Source organism: Hemibagrus wyckioides, linkage group LG09 (assembly GCF_019097595.1).
Source record: "Hemibagrus wyckioides isolate EC202008001 linkage group LG09, SWU_Hwy_1.0, whole genome shotgun sequence".
In the NCBI taxonomy this organism is placed as follows: domain Eukaryota; kingdom Metazoa; phylum Chordata; class Actinopteri; order Siluriformes; family Bagridae; genus Hemibagrus; species Hemibagrus wyckioides.
Window position 1 is genome coordinate 19,104,644 of NC_080718.1, and position 16,013 is coordinate 19,120,656.

The following is a 16,013-nucleotide window of genomic DNA, read 5'->3' on the forward strand; positions in this document are numbered from 1 at the left end:
AATCTTGCTTTGTCATGTTGGAACAGGAAGGAGCTGTTCCCACAAATTTGGAAGCATGAAATTGTCCAAAATGTCTTGGTATGCTGAAGCATTAAGAGTTCCTTTCACTGGAACTAAGAGGCCAAGCCCAACCCTTGAAAAACAACACCTAAAAACAACTTTTGGCAATGCAGTTTATATTGTAAAGTAATTGCGTGGATTCACCCAAATCTAAAAACGTCTCAGACTGAATTGATTTCTATTTTTATTCTTGAGAACGACATTTATAGCTTGACTTACATGGAATTATGATCCCTGGCACACGTGCTGACCACTAAAGCCACCATGACAACTGAAGCAAATTTACCGTCGCTGATTAAATCATTTCTTCTAACAAGGAAACGCAGCACTAACTCGATTCCCAGCCTGATTTTCCACAACCATTAGAGCCAGTGTGTGAGTTCTCCAACATTTGAACGCTCGTACTTGATCAGGAAAAACTTGGATCAACTATAAATCAGGTGAAAGACTGCTGCTTAAGTGAATGTTGGTGAGTCCGAGTCGATGACGTCATGTGCGAAGCAAGAAGATATCAGAGTGAATTTTGAAGTAAATTGCCAGATCCGGAACAAAATGCCTTGAATCTTATGTATGCTCATTTAATATCGTAGTCATGGTTTAATTTTAATTAGAATTTGCAGAGCAATAACAATACGAAGTTGTCGCCCTATATGAAGTGACGCACCACGCAACAGCTGATTATTACAGAATGGTCAGAAGTGGTTAGTATATTGATTCACTGACCTTAAATCATTAACACAAGGAGAACAGCCATAAAGAAATGTTAAAAAGCCGTAAATGACATTTTACATGTTGTTTAGCTGTGTAGTAATGTAACTGGTTTAGATAAGTGGGAGGCAGCTGCCTCATTCCTGACATTCCCGCTGCAGGGCTTTCCAGCTGTCTGACGTAACACACCTCATTCCTCTGTGTATCATAGCGCTGTGTTATCGCCTTAATTGGTCGTCCTGCCATTAAATCATGTAACGCCTGTCTTTTATATTCAAGTTTATACGTAGGTGAGTGCTACACGTGTACAATAGTTACGGATCGACCAAGTATCATGGTAAATTGTTAGCCTGAAACTGGGAAAATAGTCCCGCGGATGGGTACATGAACGGATCTTCCGTGTGTGTGTGTGTGTGTGTGTGTGTGTGTGTGTGTGTGTGTGTGTGTGTGTGTGTGTGTGTGTGTGTGTGTGTGTGTGTGTGTGTTTTTGAGCCGGAAGTGAAGTATGGGAGCAGCTTTCAGTGTGACCCGTGAGACTAATGTGCGTGATTCACCACAAACTCCAGGAAAAATGTACTCAGTTTGCAAGTCTTAATGCCAAGCGCGCGTCATCTGCAGGAACGACTTCTGTAAATTAAATGGTCCTCACAGGCAGATTATTCACGAGGTAAGTAACGGAGTTACAAACAAGCTAGCTCTGGCTAAACCTTAACACAAACACTTGCACGCAGTAGCTTTACTTTAACTAGCCATTATGCTATTATGTTAGCTCGAACTCAGGACCGAAATGAACCCTGTATACGAGTTGTTGTTTGTTTCGAACTTTCTAGTGTCCGCCTCTTTATTATCGCAATATTATGATGTGCAAAAAGTACTTCAGAGCAAACAGAGACTTTACTTCCCGAGTTTTAATGGCCAGGAATTGTTCCTGCGCTCTGCGGCCACTTGTTGCTGCAGCCATGCCGTCAGCTTTAGCTAACAACCTGTTGATAAATACACTGGGGTTTATTTTGCTTAGGGGAAATCGTTCTCTATCGCAGATATTGCGATAAGTATTATATGTACAGACCGTGCAAGTTTGTTTTTAGGGCTCGGCAGGTACTTTTAATGTTGTTGAGTTTGGAATTTGGGAGGGAGCTTTTATTAGATAAAGTAGCTCATTCATCATATCTCATACCTCATTTCTTCATCACACGCGCTGTCAGACTGACATTGTTTCTGAACGCGTAATTGGTTAACACCTAACCATTGCATTGTGTATCGAGTTTCGTTTAGCTTTCGGGGTTTTTGTGTTGTTCCAGCTGTAAAAAATAAATAAATAAATAAATCACAGCAGTATGTCAGACTTTGTACAGCAATATAGAGCTACTGATGCTCAATGATTCACCATAGATTGTTATTGTTCAGATTGCTACAGGTGCTGCTGCTTAAAAGTCTAGATTTTAATATCCCTCTGTTTTGTTGTTAATGGCATATTTCTAAAATATCAGTAAATGCTTTATAAACTCTAATGATGAGCTTTTTTTCACCTGTATTAAGAGTGAGTTGTGTAATTCCAATAATTTGCTGCCATCTGACTTTGCTCTCATCCGGAACACACTGAAACAATTTTAGAAATGTGAAATAATGGCATAGTGAGAATAGATCTGAAATAAGTTAAGGTTCTTGTGAGGATAAATGACAAGTAATCCCTAAGAATGCTTCCTAATCTGTTGTCGTCTTTTTTTTCCCCCCAGGGATCCATGTAACTGCCTCCTGGAGTCAGAACACATTTTGTTGTTTACCCATGGCTTAATTTTAAAGTGAAGCTGTGGAAAGGCCTGTGAAAGGTCTATGTGACTGGTGAAACATGCCCTTACCGTTTGGATTAAAGCTTAAGAGGACACGAAGATATACTGTCTCCAGCAAGAGCTGCCTCGTCACACGCATACAGCTGCTTAATGGTGAATTTGTTGAGTTTACACTTTCTGTGGAGAGCACAGGCCAGGAATGTTTGGAAGCAGTTGCTCAGAGACTCGAGTTACGAGAGGTTTGTATTGTTTTCAGCTGATGTAAGATTTTGATGTGTGGGGTTTTTTTTTTTTGGTTTTTTTTTTTTTTAGAGCGCTCAATCAATATTGAAATTCATATATCCATTATTGTCTTCCCACACTAATGCATGTTTTACTGCCATAATACAGTCTAGGCAATCCTTATTTTCTCTGAAATCACTGCATTTCATTCACTGCACCTTAATTTAGGGGTATTTAGTTGATGTGAACTGTATAGGCACCAATATGTCAGTGTTAAAGGCCGAAACCTTTTCCCTTAGTTTGGTGATTTCATACCTAATAAAGTTCTTACACAATAAATTTCTTCTATGACCGTTCAATTTTCACTCACTGTGTAGTACACAAGTGAATCTCTGGGTCAGAGGGTTTTGTTTGACCAAAACACACCCACGTGCAAAGTTTGTGTTTTTGAAATTCGTGCATATAGTTGCCTTGAAATGTTACATCTCATAAACACTAAACTGTACAGCACCTTCTGTGGCGTTGTGTCCTTGAGAATCCAGCTGGGGGTTTGAGTAAAGGATGTGTGGATCTGTGGCTGAACAACATGCCAACCACATAGTCATGGCTGGGATTCTTCAGTGATCGCAGAGAGACTATGAACAGGCATACGGCAGGTGTTCCCTATTGGAGCAAGTTCATGAATTGTTATGGTTTATTAATTATTGTCATAAATGTTTTTCTGAGTTGTTGTGAAGGCTAGTTGTGTGGAGGTTGGTCTCAGTTGTACTTATTTTCTTTGCCATTCCTTTTTAAAAACAAAAAAAAAACAGTATGCTCCCTTACCCTGTACAGTTTGCTAACATTCTGATCATTCTGCAGATAATGTATTTCAGTCTCTGGTACTTCAACAAACAAAACCAGCAGCGATGGATTGATTTAGAAAAGCCTCTGAAGAAACAGCTGGACAAGTATGGACAGGAACCCACTGTTTACTTTGGAGTCATATTCTATGTGCCAACAGTTTCCCAGCTACAACAAGAGATAACTAGGTGACTAAGATGCTTGATTTGTCCCGAATGTATGTTAGGCATGGTGACGCAGCTAATCATTATGGCTCTTAAGATGATGGAAAAAAACAAAATGTAATGATGTTTCTTGTTATAATATTCAAATGCTCTCCAATAGATACCAGTATTACCTCCAGCTGAAGAAAGATGTTTTGGAGGGCAGGATTCCATGTTCAATTGAACAAGCCATCCGCTTAGCTGGCCTGGCAGTACAAGGTACCCCAACAGTATGGTTTTCAGGATTATGCTTTCACATGACTTGTTAATTTTATTAAAAATACATATTTAGATATGTCATTTCATAAAATGTATATTAACTTTGTCCTCCACTTATAATTAAGTTACTCAAACTGCAATACCGGACTAAGCTAGCTGAGCTTGTAGGCTTAAGATTTCTGGCCTCAGTTTTTGCCAAGTGGAAGAATCTCAAACTCTTCTGGCAAAGATATATCTGGCAGCACAAGTTACTGGCCTGGAGTTAACATAGCAGTGGAACTGACATCACTAACAGTTGCAGCCAGATCTAAACTGCTTCCCCATGTGCATCTCACACAGAGAAAGAATGCCAAACTTACGCTGTTGTACACTGGCTAATAATTGCACAGTCAAAGTCTTTAGTTTGATTTGGGTCAGTATGATCAAGTGTTTAACACAAGTTATTTTTGTGTATGAGCAATGCTCTGCGTGGAACCTTGTAGCTATTCTAATACTTTAGATTGTCAGCATAGCTTGTGTACATTTCTAACAGGATGCCTGGACTTGCTGTTACTGATGGACTGCTATGATTACAAAGGCAAAAATAGTTTTGTTGCATGTCAAATGGCATTTTTTCTTAAAGATGTCCATTTTGCAAAGTACTACAGAAGGTTTGCAGAAGAGCTAGTTGTCTTTTTAATATGTATTATATGTATTTTGTGTAATAAACCAGCTTAATTTTGGTGTGTCTCTTTTTAAATTGAACCTGAATGTTAAACTATTCATATTTTTCTGCTTCTAGCTGACTTTGGAGACTTCAACCGCTATGACTCACAGGAATTTCTTCAAAAATTTGTTCTTTTCCCTATGGTGAGTTTTTACTTTTCATGTTGATGTTATTTATTGGTCAGATATACACTGAATCCCTTTTACATTTCTTTCACTATATAGGAATGGATTCAAGATGAGAGGGTTGTTGAAGAAGCCACTCAAAAAGTTGCCCTGCTTTATCAAAGCTACCGGTGAGAACATCATCATAACAACCCTAACTGTTTCAGATATTTTATTTGCATTATTTTATATTTGTTATAAGAAAACATAAGACATTGGACCTTGAGTATATCTTGAAAGTGTCTGTAAAGCTGCGCTTTATTGTACCTTTCTCTGGCTTGGTAAATGACTACACAGAAACATCTGCTGCATTTTAAGACTTTGATTTATAGACGAGCGGATAAAATGTGAACCCACTGATATTCTTCAAGGTCTTTGGGGAAAAAAAAACTGTTTGGATTTTTTTTAAAAATCCAAGGTTAACTCATTATGCAGTAGATCTGGTGCATTTTAACTGTGTATAGATGTGGAATTTTAATGTTTTTTTTAGTGACTTTAATGAAAAGAAGTCAATTTGAAATATAATGTGGTTAGACAAGCAACAGTTTGCTGATGATCATGTTTGTCACTCCACCTGCACTGATAGAGGTATGCCAGTACAAGAAGCTGAATTGTTGTACATGCAAGAAGTTGAGAAGATGGAGGGCTATGGTCAAGAAAGTTTTCAAGCAAAGGTAAACCACTGCCATGCAAATAATCATAATCCTCTGACACCATTACTGGCAGGTATACTGTACCTATAAGTGCCTCATTACTTCGGTTACCAAGAGCTGTTTTGTTTGTTTGTTTGTTTGTTTTTTACCATTTTGCATTTACACAGGACAGCCAGGGTGCAGATATACTCATTGGATCCTGTCTGGATGGGATTTTTGTTAAGCACAAAAATGGGCGAGCATCACTTCTATTTCGGTGCGTGTTTGTGAGGTGGATTCCAAATTGGATATTATTTATGTGGAAAAAGGAGTCATCATATACTCGATACATTTGTGCCTGTATACCATGTGGACACTTGACTATCATACCCGTGTATGCATGCTGAACATTCCATTATGGATTTAGTTCCACTAGAATTTGGTGTGTGGCTGTGGGCATTTGTGCCCATTCAGCCACAAGAGTATTAGTTAGGTTAGGCCCTGATGTGAGATGTATAATGGCCTGCATGCTAGTCAGCATCCCAAATCATCCCAAATATACACTCAAGTTAAGGCTCGGGCCGTTAGTTCAGCTGAAGGGAAATCGTAATAGTACCACAAACAAAGACTTTTAGACAATTGTGCTTCCACATATTGTGGCAACAAATTAGGGAAGGCCTACAGACGGGTGTGATGGTCAGCTGTTTGCTTCCTATTGATCATAATTTGCATGTGTATGTTCCTAAGGCTTAAGGGTGCATTCATTTAATGCATGGCTAAATTCTTCTTTTCCCAATTTAGATGGAATGACATTAACAACATGACTCACAACAAGTCTTTTTTTGCCCTGGAGCTGGCCAACAAAGAAGACACCATTCAGTTTCAGACTGTAAGTTTGGTGAAGTGAATTGTGCTTCTACTCATTATCCCAGGCATTCAAGATACTTTTCTTTACTCAGAATAGCTGACAGTACTGTGGTTTAAGCTATGTACTCATGCGTGTGTATATTAATAGATAGGTGTGCCTCCACACACAAAATTCTTGCATGCACAATAAATGCTTGGTGTAACAGGTATTTAAAACACATAGGCCACTGTTTTTATCTGAATACAATAGGGTATGGTCATGGATGCTTTTGATTCTTGACTGTTTTTGTAAATGTTCTGTCTTATTCAGGAAGACATGGAGACTTCCAAATATGTCTGCAGAATGTGTCTGGCTCGACACAGGTTCTACAAGATCAACAAAAGTACTCTGTAAGTGTGTGGTTCAGGCTATCCCTTTAGGCAGATGTTGTGTATGTGTCCTACTCCTGCTTCATCCTTATCACTTTCCTGTCTCCAGAGAGGAATCTGAAGCTCCACCTTCTGAAAGCTCCCAGAAGTCCATTCTCACTCTATCATTTCCACGCTTTCCAATGCTCTCTCGTCCCTCTCTGCCTTCTAACAAGGGGTGAGCAAGACTGTTTCAGCTGTCACCTACTCTTTCTGCTCAAAGACCCCCTCTCCCCTTCCCAAAAAATCTAAATATTGCATTCCCACTGTTTGTCCTGTGTGAATCTGGACACACCTGCTGCATGTTCTAATACAGTTCCAAAAACATGAGAACAGAATTATTTTACCTTTAAATCTTGAAATTTTTGCACCATGTCTGCTCCTCTATACATTGTATGATTATTTACAATTGCATTTCCAGGTTGAGGCCCACTCTTTTAGTTTTATCTTTTGAAAGGAAGCTCTTTTATGTAACTTTAGTCTGTGTCAGGGTTTCATGGTGCATGATGTAATGTATTTCGAAAAGGGTTCTGGAATATGCTCCAGTTCCCTCAACTGCCAGAGATGCAATAGAATTGATGGACTGTAGTCTGGTTTGTTTCAATCTGTTTCATCTGTTTTGACAGCCAAGCTGAACCAGCGCCAGTGAACCCAGTTAGACGGCGCTCCTCCACAAGAATTTCAATGGTAGGCATAACTTAAATAATTTTCTATTTGGACAGCTTTTTATGGTTGCCATGTCATTTGCCTTTCTGGATCTTTCTATGGAAATAGAATGGCTGTTATGGCTATATCCACGTGATTTCTCTTGGAACATATGGTGAGCTCATAATCTGAACAGTGGTGCCTTTTTTTCTTGCTGAAGCCCAAACCTCAGACATACATGATGCCACCACCTCAGTTGCACTACAGTAGCCATTACCGGGAGCCTTACAAATCCTCTCAAGGTAAAAACAAAACCTTCTAACATCTTATCAGCCATATGTATATGATGATTGTTTTATACCTGTACTCCTGATGACCACTTTCTCATCCTCACAGACAATCTTTACATGAACAATCACAACGGTTACTACTACCACTCTCAGACCAGTCTAGACCGTTCACCACATGAGTATAACGGAAGAATCCGAAATGGCAGTGTGTACAGCGCCCACAGCACCAGCTCCCTCACCAACCCACAACACTATATGCAGCCATCACCAATGTCCTCAAATCCAAGCATCACTGGCAGTGACGTCACACGGCCTGACTATGTGCCCTCTCAACGTCACAGTGTCCTGATCCCACCCTCTTATCGTGCCACACCCGACTACGAAAGCGTCATGCGCCAAAAAAACCACAGTGCCATGGTAGCCATGCCTGAGCGTCACAGCCACTCTATGAGGAACCTCAACATTGGCAACTCTTATGCCTATAGCCGACCTGATCCACTTGTGTACAGCCAGCCTGAGATTCGTGAGCACAGAGGAACAGCAGCTCAGTATCACCTCCACTACAGCTTTCACAGCCCATCGCCATACCCATACCCAGGCGAGAGGAGGCCGGTGGTGGGTGCTGTCAGCGTGCCTGAGCTCACTGACGTGCAGCTGGCGCAGGCCCATGCTTACCCGGCACCCAACATCATGGGGGCTCAGGTGTATCGACCACCTCCACCTTACCCTTACAGCCGCCCGCGGCCGGCCAACAGCACACCAGACCTGTCACGTCACCTTCATGCGAGCAGCAGCAGCCCTGACCTTATCACACGCCGTGTACACCACTCAGTGCAGACTTTTCAGGAAGATAGCCTGCCTGTGGCACACTCACTACAAGAAATGAGTGAGCCACTCATCCCCACCGTGACACGACGTCCTTACCCACACAAGCGGAACTCTATTGAGCTTGCTGGCCTGACGTATGGTCTGGAAACCATGAGGTTGAAGGAGAGGACCGTTTCCGTTTCTGCCTCCGAGATGTCGTCCAAGCTCACTCCACCTATTGCTCTCCCTGCTTCTGCTTCTACCTCTGAGCTTGACGTCTTCCAGGAGAGAACTGAGGCTGAGGACATGGTTCTAAAAGAGGATGTGCATTATGGGCACAAAAAATCCCTATCTGATGCAACCATGCTGGTCCACAGTAGTGGAGAGGAAGAGGAGTTTGAGGATGACAGCGGCCGACACACCCCCCAGTCTCAGGATGCAATAGCAGCTTCCAAGGAACATATCAATGTTCTGGACATCCCTCTAATGGAGACACCTCTGCCTGCCTATCCTTTCAGCTCCAGTCTGGATCAGGTTATCCCAAACCCTCTGGGATTTCAACCTCAGCCTCGTATCCGGGAGCAGGATGAGACAGGATCTCTGTACCCATTTAGTGAGACAGATGCCATCATGCCTTCAGTTTCAGAGGGGGATCTGAGCAACCAAAGTCGATGGAAACCTAAAAGAGAAATGATTAAAAAAAGACCAGTCTCTGATGTGCCTTCTGCACGAAGAAACATTGATGGCCTTCCCCCTCCTGTAAGTCAAGTTAACTTGTATTTATTATATATATATTTTAAGTTGAAGTTGTACCATGCTAACTCCATTTACAGCCTAATCTGCTAATAGAACATAAAGAACATCAGAATAAGTCTAGTAAATCAGAACAGAGTAAACTGAGGTCAGCTAGAATGAACTTTCTTTTAAACACTAATATGTTGAACTACCAGTGGCTACTTTTTACACTTTGACAGGACTTACAAGCTTCTTATCTTCACTATCACTAACTTCTCTTTTGACATGTAGCAAACAGTACAAAGTTTTGGGTACTATTCTTCCATAGCCTGCATTCAGACTAAAAATATTTTCATGTGTACATATTTAATGTGATATTGTAGTTAATGTCTTCTCATACAATAATATGTGAACACGAGAAAATGTTTTTGTCCTTTTTACACTAACCACTAGAGTTTTGTGTATATTTATGTGTTGTATATGTGGCTTGACAGCCTTTAAATGTGGAACAACACATCCCTTTGTGGGGTTTTTTTTAATTAGCTTGAATAGAAAGTATCAGGATATTTCTGGTTATAGGAGGGGATGTTTAGTATACTTTGTACATGTGAAGAATGTAGTAGAGCAGGTAAGCAAACACGGCTGGCTGCATTCCTGAAACTCCTAGGAGAGTCTGTACGTAGTACTGTCTCTGTAGTAGGCTTTCTGAATCTCACTGTAGATACCACCATCCACACAACAGGGCATGAAGAAAAGCGTCCGTTCAGAGATAAAGAAGACGGGTCCGCTGAAGCTGGCGACTCTCAATGGCTTGACACTTGCCCGAATGCCAGTACCCGATGAGGCCAAAGACGAGCATGGGAAAGCTTCTAATGATGACAGGGTAGGAAAGCAGAAAAGTTTTGAATTTAAAGCCCACACATTCTGTGATTGTCTGTGAAAAGATTGTTTCTGTAATTAATGTAGTTTTTTGACACTAAAATACTAAACAATGTATTTTACTTTCCTTTTTGTAAAAAAAAAAAAAAAAAAATCATTCTAACATTTCAGTCATGTTCATATTTTTGTATAAATGTGTTATTTTAGTGTAAGCTACTGGAGCAACACTTGGAGCAGGGCCTGGTGTTTACAGAATATGAGCAAATACCAAAGAAATGGCCCAGCAGTGAGTGCAGTATTGCGCAGCTTCCAGAGAACGCAGAGCGAAACCGCTTTCAGGATGTGCTGCCTTACGATGACACACGGGTGGAGCTTGTGCCCACTAAAGAGAACAATACAGGATATATCAATGCCTCACATATCAAAGTAGGTGTTTCACAAGCTATATAGAAAGTCCAAATCTTATAGCAAGAACTGTGAGAGCTGCCGTGGATTCTTGTAATTGTCTTTCTCATAATTGAGCTTTTAAGGTGTGGCAGCTCTTAGGTAATCTTGTAGGTACTACTTGTTAATCCTGTGTTGTGTCTGTACCAGCTTACAATAGGAGGAGAGGAGTGGAATTATATTGCAGCTCAGGGTCCCCTCCCTAACACATGTCAAGACTTCTGGCAGATGGTTTGGGAACAAGGGGTTGCTATTATTGCAATGGTTACTGCTGAAGAGGTATGTATTTTTGACATGTGTGTAGTCAAGTAAAGTACACGTCTTTCTTGAAAAGGTTCTTCTGATTTACTTTTTTTTTACATTTTGATGTCACGCTTTTTAGGAGGGAGGACGAGAAAAGAGCTTCCGTTACTGGCCCCGTCTAGGCTCCCGCCACAACACTGTTACATATGGCCGCTTTAAGATCACCACACGTTTTCGTACAGATTCAGGTTGCTATGCTACGACAGGCCTAAAGATTAAACACCTACTGACAGGCCAGGAGCGAACTGTCTGGCACTTGCAATACACAGATTGGCCAGACCACAGCTGCCCTGAAGATTTTAAAGGATTTCTGGGTAAGTTAAATAAGTCTAAAATGGCTAAACCACAAATGTCACAAGATTCTGTGTGTTTTTGTGTGTGTTTTTAGTGCATACACACTTAAAAAAAACCTAGATCTAGGTGCATTCTAAGTAAATAGCTTAACAGTGTAATTGTCTAAAAGTAGGTCGAGAACAGGGTTTGTTTCTGTCCTTAATGAAATTTGACTAGGGTGTAACTGGTTCAGTAAACTTCGTTCAATCTCTGTCCCAGCATATTTGGAGGAGATTCAGTCTGTGAGGCGGCATACCAACAGCACCAGCGATCCAAAGAACACAAACCCGCCCGTGCTTGTACACTGTAGTGCAGGGGTGGGGCGCAGCGGTGTGGTCATTCTCTCTGAGATCATGGTCGCCTGTCTGGAACATAATGAGGTATATGCACACATTGTTTATTCTGGCAGGAGTGTAGGAAAGGTCCTTATGTCTATGTTTAACCTGTAGTTGACTTCTAATGCTTACTATTGCTTTTAAATAAAGATGATGGTAATGCAAAGGAAGATCGAGCTGGATGTGTAACCCGTTAACCCCTGTCGTTGTAGATGCTGGACGTCCCTACTGTTCTGAGACTGCTGCGACAGCAACGCATGATGATGGTGCACACAGTTCCCCAATACACCTTCATTTACAAAGTTCTAATACAGTTTCTTAAAAACTCCAGACTTATATAAGCTCACATTGTTGGCTATGCTGCCACACGCCTGGACAATGTTTTTGTTATAACTGGAACAGATCATTAGGTCTCTCAGGATTTTGCAGAGTGTGAAAGGGCAGTGTGCTGAAGGGAGACTGAGATGGACTGCAGTCACCTTACTTCCACTCCATGAGCACTTTCTCTGAGTATTAGTGACGGAGCTAGGGCAGGTATGAAGGATGCTGCAAACCAGCATATACATTCTCATTAATCAGTATTATTCAGATATTTCACTGTGGAGTTTTAAACTATACTATTGCTACTAATGAATCTCAGCACTTTTATTTTACTACATTGAGCAAGTGACACTAATGCTGCATCTTTATTGTTAAATGTATAACAATATTGATTGCTTTTTTTTTTTATGTTTTCTTTTTTCTTAATGCCTATCTTGGTGGATAGTTGAAGGTTTACTGAGTTGAAATGAAAATTATGGTCCCAGTGTTTAAAGTGTGCAAGTTTAAGGGTGAAAAATGAAGGAATCTTTTGTGTATTGTAGGATGGCTATATTCGTCATCTTAAAAATCTTAACATTTAAATATGTACTCAAAATGAAGGATAATAACTAAAGCTATATGGCTCTGCACTCTCACTTGAGGTTTGCTTTTATGTATGCAGTGCTTCACATGTAATGAAGTATTGTGTTTTGCTTATGCATTACACACATTGCATAGCTGTTATGTGATTCATAGGTAAGGTTTCAACCAAAGACAAGTGGAAATGTTTATATGTGTATATATGCTGATTGTATACGCAAGTATTATAAAATAATTTATAATGTTTCCTCTCCCATGTGTGTCAGTAAGGATTTATTAAACCCAAGTCTCGGTTTTTAATGCAACTATTATAGGATTTTAAAACTAATAACCAAAGAGGTGTCAGACATGATTTTTGGGTTGTATGAAGATTAACAAAGCTTTTGTTTTTGTTTGTTGTTTATATCCTAGTTCCTTATCCAAACAACAAATGATAATGTACCAAAGAAGCTGCATTTATCTAGCTTAGTATGTTACAGATGTTTTTAAACCATGTACATTTTAAGCTCTGATAGAAGACACAGAATAGTGAAATTGAGGTCATTTGCCATGTTAGTTTAACCCATGTGTGTACATACAGTGGAAGCTTTTACCGTTCTTGCCAAGTTTGGAGATCAGCAAGTGAGGCAAGTGATCGCAGCCTTCTCGTCTATTACCTACATTTCACCACAAAACCGATAAGTGGTTAAAGCACAAATCATAACTTTGTCTACAATTTGAGTCAAGACAAGGACTTGCCTGAATCTGTTGAATCAGGAATTACAAGCCTCAACAAGCTTCACTGAAAAGAACATCAGAAGCGAGACTCCAAAACCATCACATTTCTGCTGTTTTCACACATTGTTTAAAATGCGAGTGCTACTGCATACAGCATCTCGTGCATGAAATTGGATTGGCTTTGGATCACAAGTGCATGCAAGTTAAATTAGTCATCATTAGTCTAAAACAGTTTGGTGTCCGTCTGGCTCCAGAATACATTTGACTCGGAGTTGTGCCAAACAATTATTGCAAAATTGAAACCTTTCATATTGTCAAGCCTGTATTAAGTCACAGGGAGAGTTGGATTTAGATTAGGGGTAGCAATTGGGTGAAGGTAATGGGAATTCCTATTTCTGTTGAAATCCGTAGTTTTTCCACAAATAACATCAAGATAAATTGAAGGTTTTTTCTTACTTAGGAATAGGGGGGAAAAAATATGTTGACTTAACAGTGATTGCAATGATTTTGCAGTGCAATGATTTTGATGATGCAGTGATTTTGCAACATTTTGATGAATCTGAATGATATATATATTATATATCATCAGCACTGCAGTGAGATCGTTTTTGACTCAACATATTACCTCAGTCAAATGGTTTGTTTATTATTGAGATGAGGGCTTGTGAGGCTTGTATGTAGTATTTCAGCAGCAGAAATGGTGCTAAAGCTCCAAAAAACTTGAGGGTATCCCAGCAATTTTGACAACTATTTTTGCTATTTTTAATCATTACAACAGATATGTATTTGAATACAAATAGGCTACTCTTTGAATGTGTCGTGTGTTTACAGTCTCATTTACTCTGCTTTTTTCCCCCCTAAAATGGCAGATAATTTTTCATTTATCAGAGAGCTAAATGAGCATACCCTAAATGCTGAAATTCTGTACCCTTTGTTTTGCATATCTATTATGTTTAAAGGTGGCTTTGTCCATTTATTATAGACTTGAATTTATGTGATCAGGATTGGTTTGGTTTCATCATCCCTACCATAGATTTAAGGGTTTCAAAGTAGTTATGAGACATTATCTACACCATTACTATTTATATCATAGAATTACTTGCGGCTTGCTCTTTTGCACATCGACACCTAATATACACAGCTCTGCTAAAATTCTTAGGAAAAATGAGAATATTACAAAACTGTCCTGTTATTGTCTGCAGTCTATACTTGTTGGATTTGGTGAAGAGCATCTTACTGACATGTTTTAAATATTAAGAATCTCTGAATTGAAATAGAAGACCAGATTGCCTACAAATTTGTGCTTTGTTTTTTTCCGAATGTAAAATCTTCTAAGCTGGATTTATGAGTTATTATTTACAGTACCTACTTTTCCTACTTGTATTCCTAGAATACAGTGTTAGAGATTGAAGTAAATTTTATGAACAAAAGACAACGCTGACAGCTATTGTTAGGGCAGTTTTGTTTTAATATATGTTTAGAAATGTCATACTGTTTAAATTGCTGTACTGTTGATTCAATGTTAGTTTTCTTTGCAATGGCAATATCTTTGTCCTAATATCTGTCCATTTTGACTCATGGGTTGAGGATGTATCCTGTAAGTCATTACAGTTCATATCAAATAATGTAAATTACTTGTCCAGAGAAAAGCTTTCATGCAGCTAATAAATATTTTAAATAAAGTGGGTTTTTGTTTGCCATTAATATCTGACTCCTACTCCAGTTTTAGTGTCCCTATCTGACTTCTTACTTAACCAGCTGTTTCCTTATTTTACCCCAATGTAATACACAGGTATGAGGCAGAACATCAGACCAGACATGATTATACACCAACCAGGCATAACATTATGACCACCTGCCTAATATTGTGTTGATCCCCTTTTGCTGCCAAAACAGCCCTGACCCGTCATGCACTGTGTATTCTGACATCTTTCTATCAGAACCAGCATTAACAACTTCAGCGATTTGAGCAACAGTAGCTTGTCTGTTGGATCGGACCACACGGGTCAGCCTGTTGAAGATATTAATGTTAAATCTATAATCTATTTCTATATACCCCTGATCTATCAAAAGGTTGAATCACTTCAACGCTTGAAACACGTTACTCGGTTTAGAGGATGAGTTTGATATGGCAGTGGTTCAATACATTGTTCCACATGTGTGACCAAGAGGTTTAACAGAAAGTTAGCAGAACAGTTCTCAAAGCAGCTAGGTCTTTAACTTTTTCTTTTTTTCTGCCGTGAAACCTTGCAATTTTGTCAGATGTTCTTGCTCTTGTAATACTTCTCACACACAGTTTACAGCAAATGTGTCAAAATGTATAATTAATAAAAAAATTTATACTTAATTATTAACTTCAATATCCTGTCTTTTAAAGGTATTGATTATAGGTGTATTATTTCTTTGTTTTTCTGTGATTTGGATTATGTTGGATTGGGTTACTTTTTTGTCTTGTCTTAAATTACACTTGGGTTAGGATTAGACTTGAATTAGATTAATCCTGGGATTATGGTTATTGTTTAAACCTACTGTGGGTTAAGGTTGGAGTCCAAACAAGGGGTTGTTACTCCAAATACAGTTGCTTGATTCACATTTATTTATTTATTTATTTATTGACTTCTTTTTTCTACACTTGATCTACACACATAATGACAAAGCAAACTGGGCAAATACTGAAATATCCTATTTAAATAAGTATTCGGAGCTCAGGTGCCTCTTTTTTGCCTTGAGTATCTTTCAGTGTCTCTAAAACATGACAGGAGTTTACCTGTGGCAAATACATTCTTTGGACATGATTTAGAAA

General features: G+C 39.4%; 1 protein-coding gene across 2 annotated transcripts; it reads left to right on the forward strand.

Moving 5' to 3' along the window:
• Nucleotides 1-1,227: 1,227 nt before the first annotated feature.
• On the forward strand, nt 1,228-14,538 carry ptpn21 (protein tyrosine phosphatase non-receptor type 21). Of its 2 annotated transcripts, XM_058398914.1 has the most exons (20): nt 1,228-1,435; nt 2,505-2,797; nt 3,642-3,811; nt 3,948-4,045; nt 4,827-4,894; nt 4,976-5,046; nt 5,502-5,589; nt 5,736-5,824; nt 6,349-6,436; nt 6,725-6,804; nt 6,893-7,000; nt 7,449-7,509; nt 7,688-7,769; nt 7,864-9,323; nt 10,042-10,182; nt 10,386-10,604; nt 10,773-10,901; nt 11,005-11,239; nt 11,478-11,638; nt 11,806-14,538. In XM_058398914.1, exons 2-20 carry the CDS (start codon nt 2,618-2,620, stop codon nt 11,932-11,934), a joined length of 3,657 nt encoding a protein of 1,218 aa, XP_058254897.1. In that variant the 5' UTR covers nt 1,228-1,435; nt 2,505-2,617; the 3' UTR covers nt 11,935-14,538. The 2 variants fall into 2 exon arrangements, with proteins under 2 accessions (XP_058254897.1, XP_058254898.1); XM_058398915.1 differs by lacking the exon at nt 6,893-7,000 and having other exon boundaries at nt 1,229-1,435.
• The last annotated feature ends 1,475 nt before the right edge of the window (nt 14,539-16,013 follow it).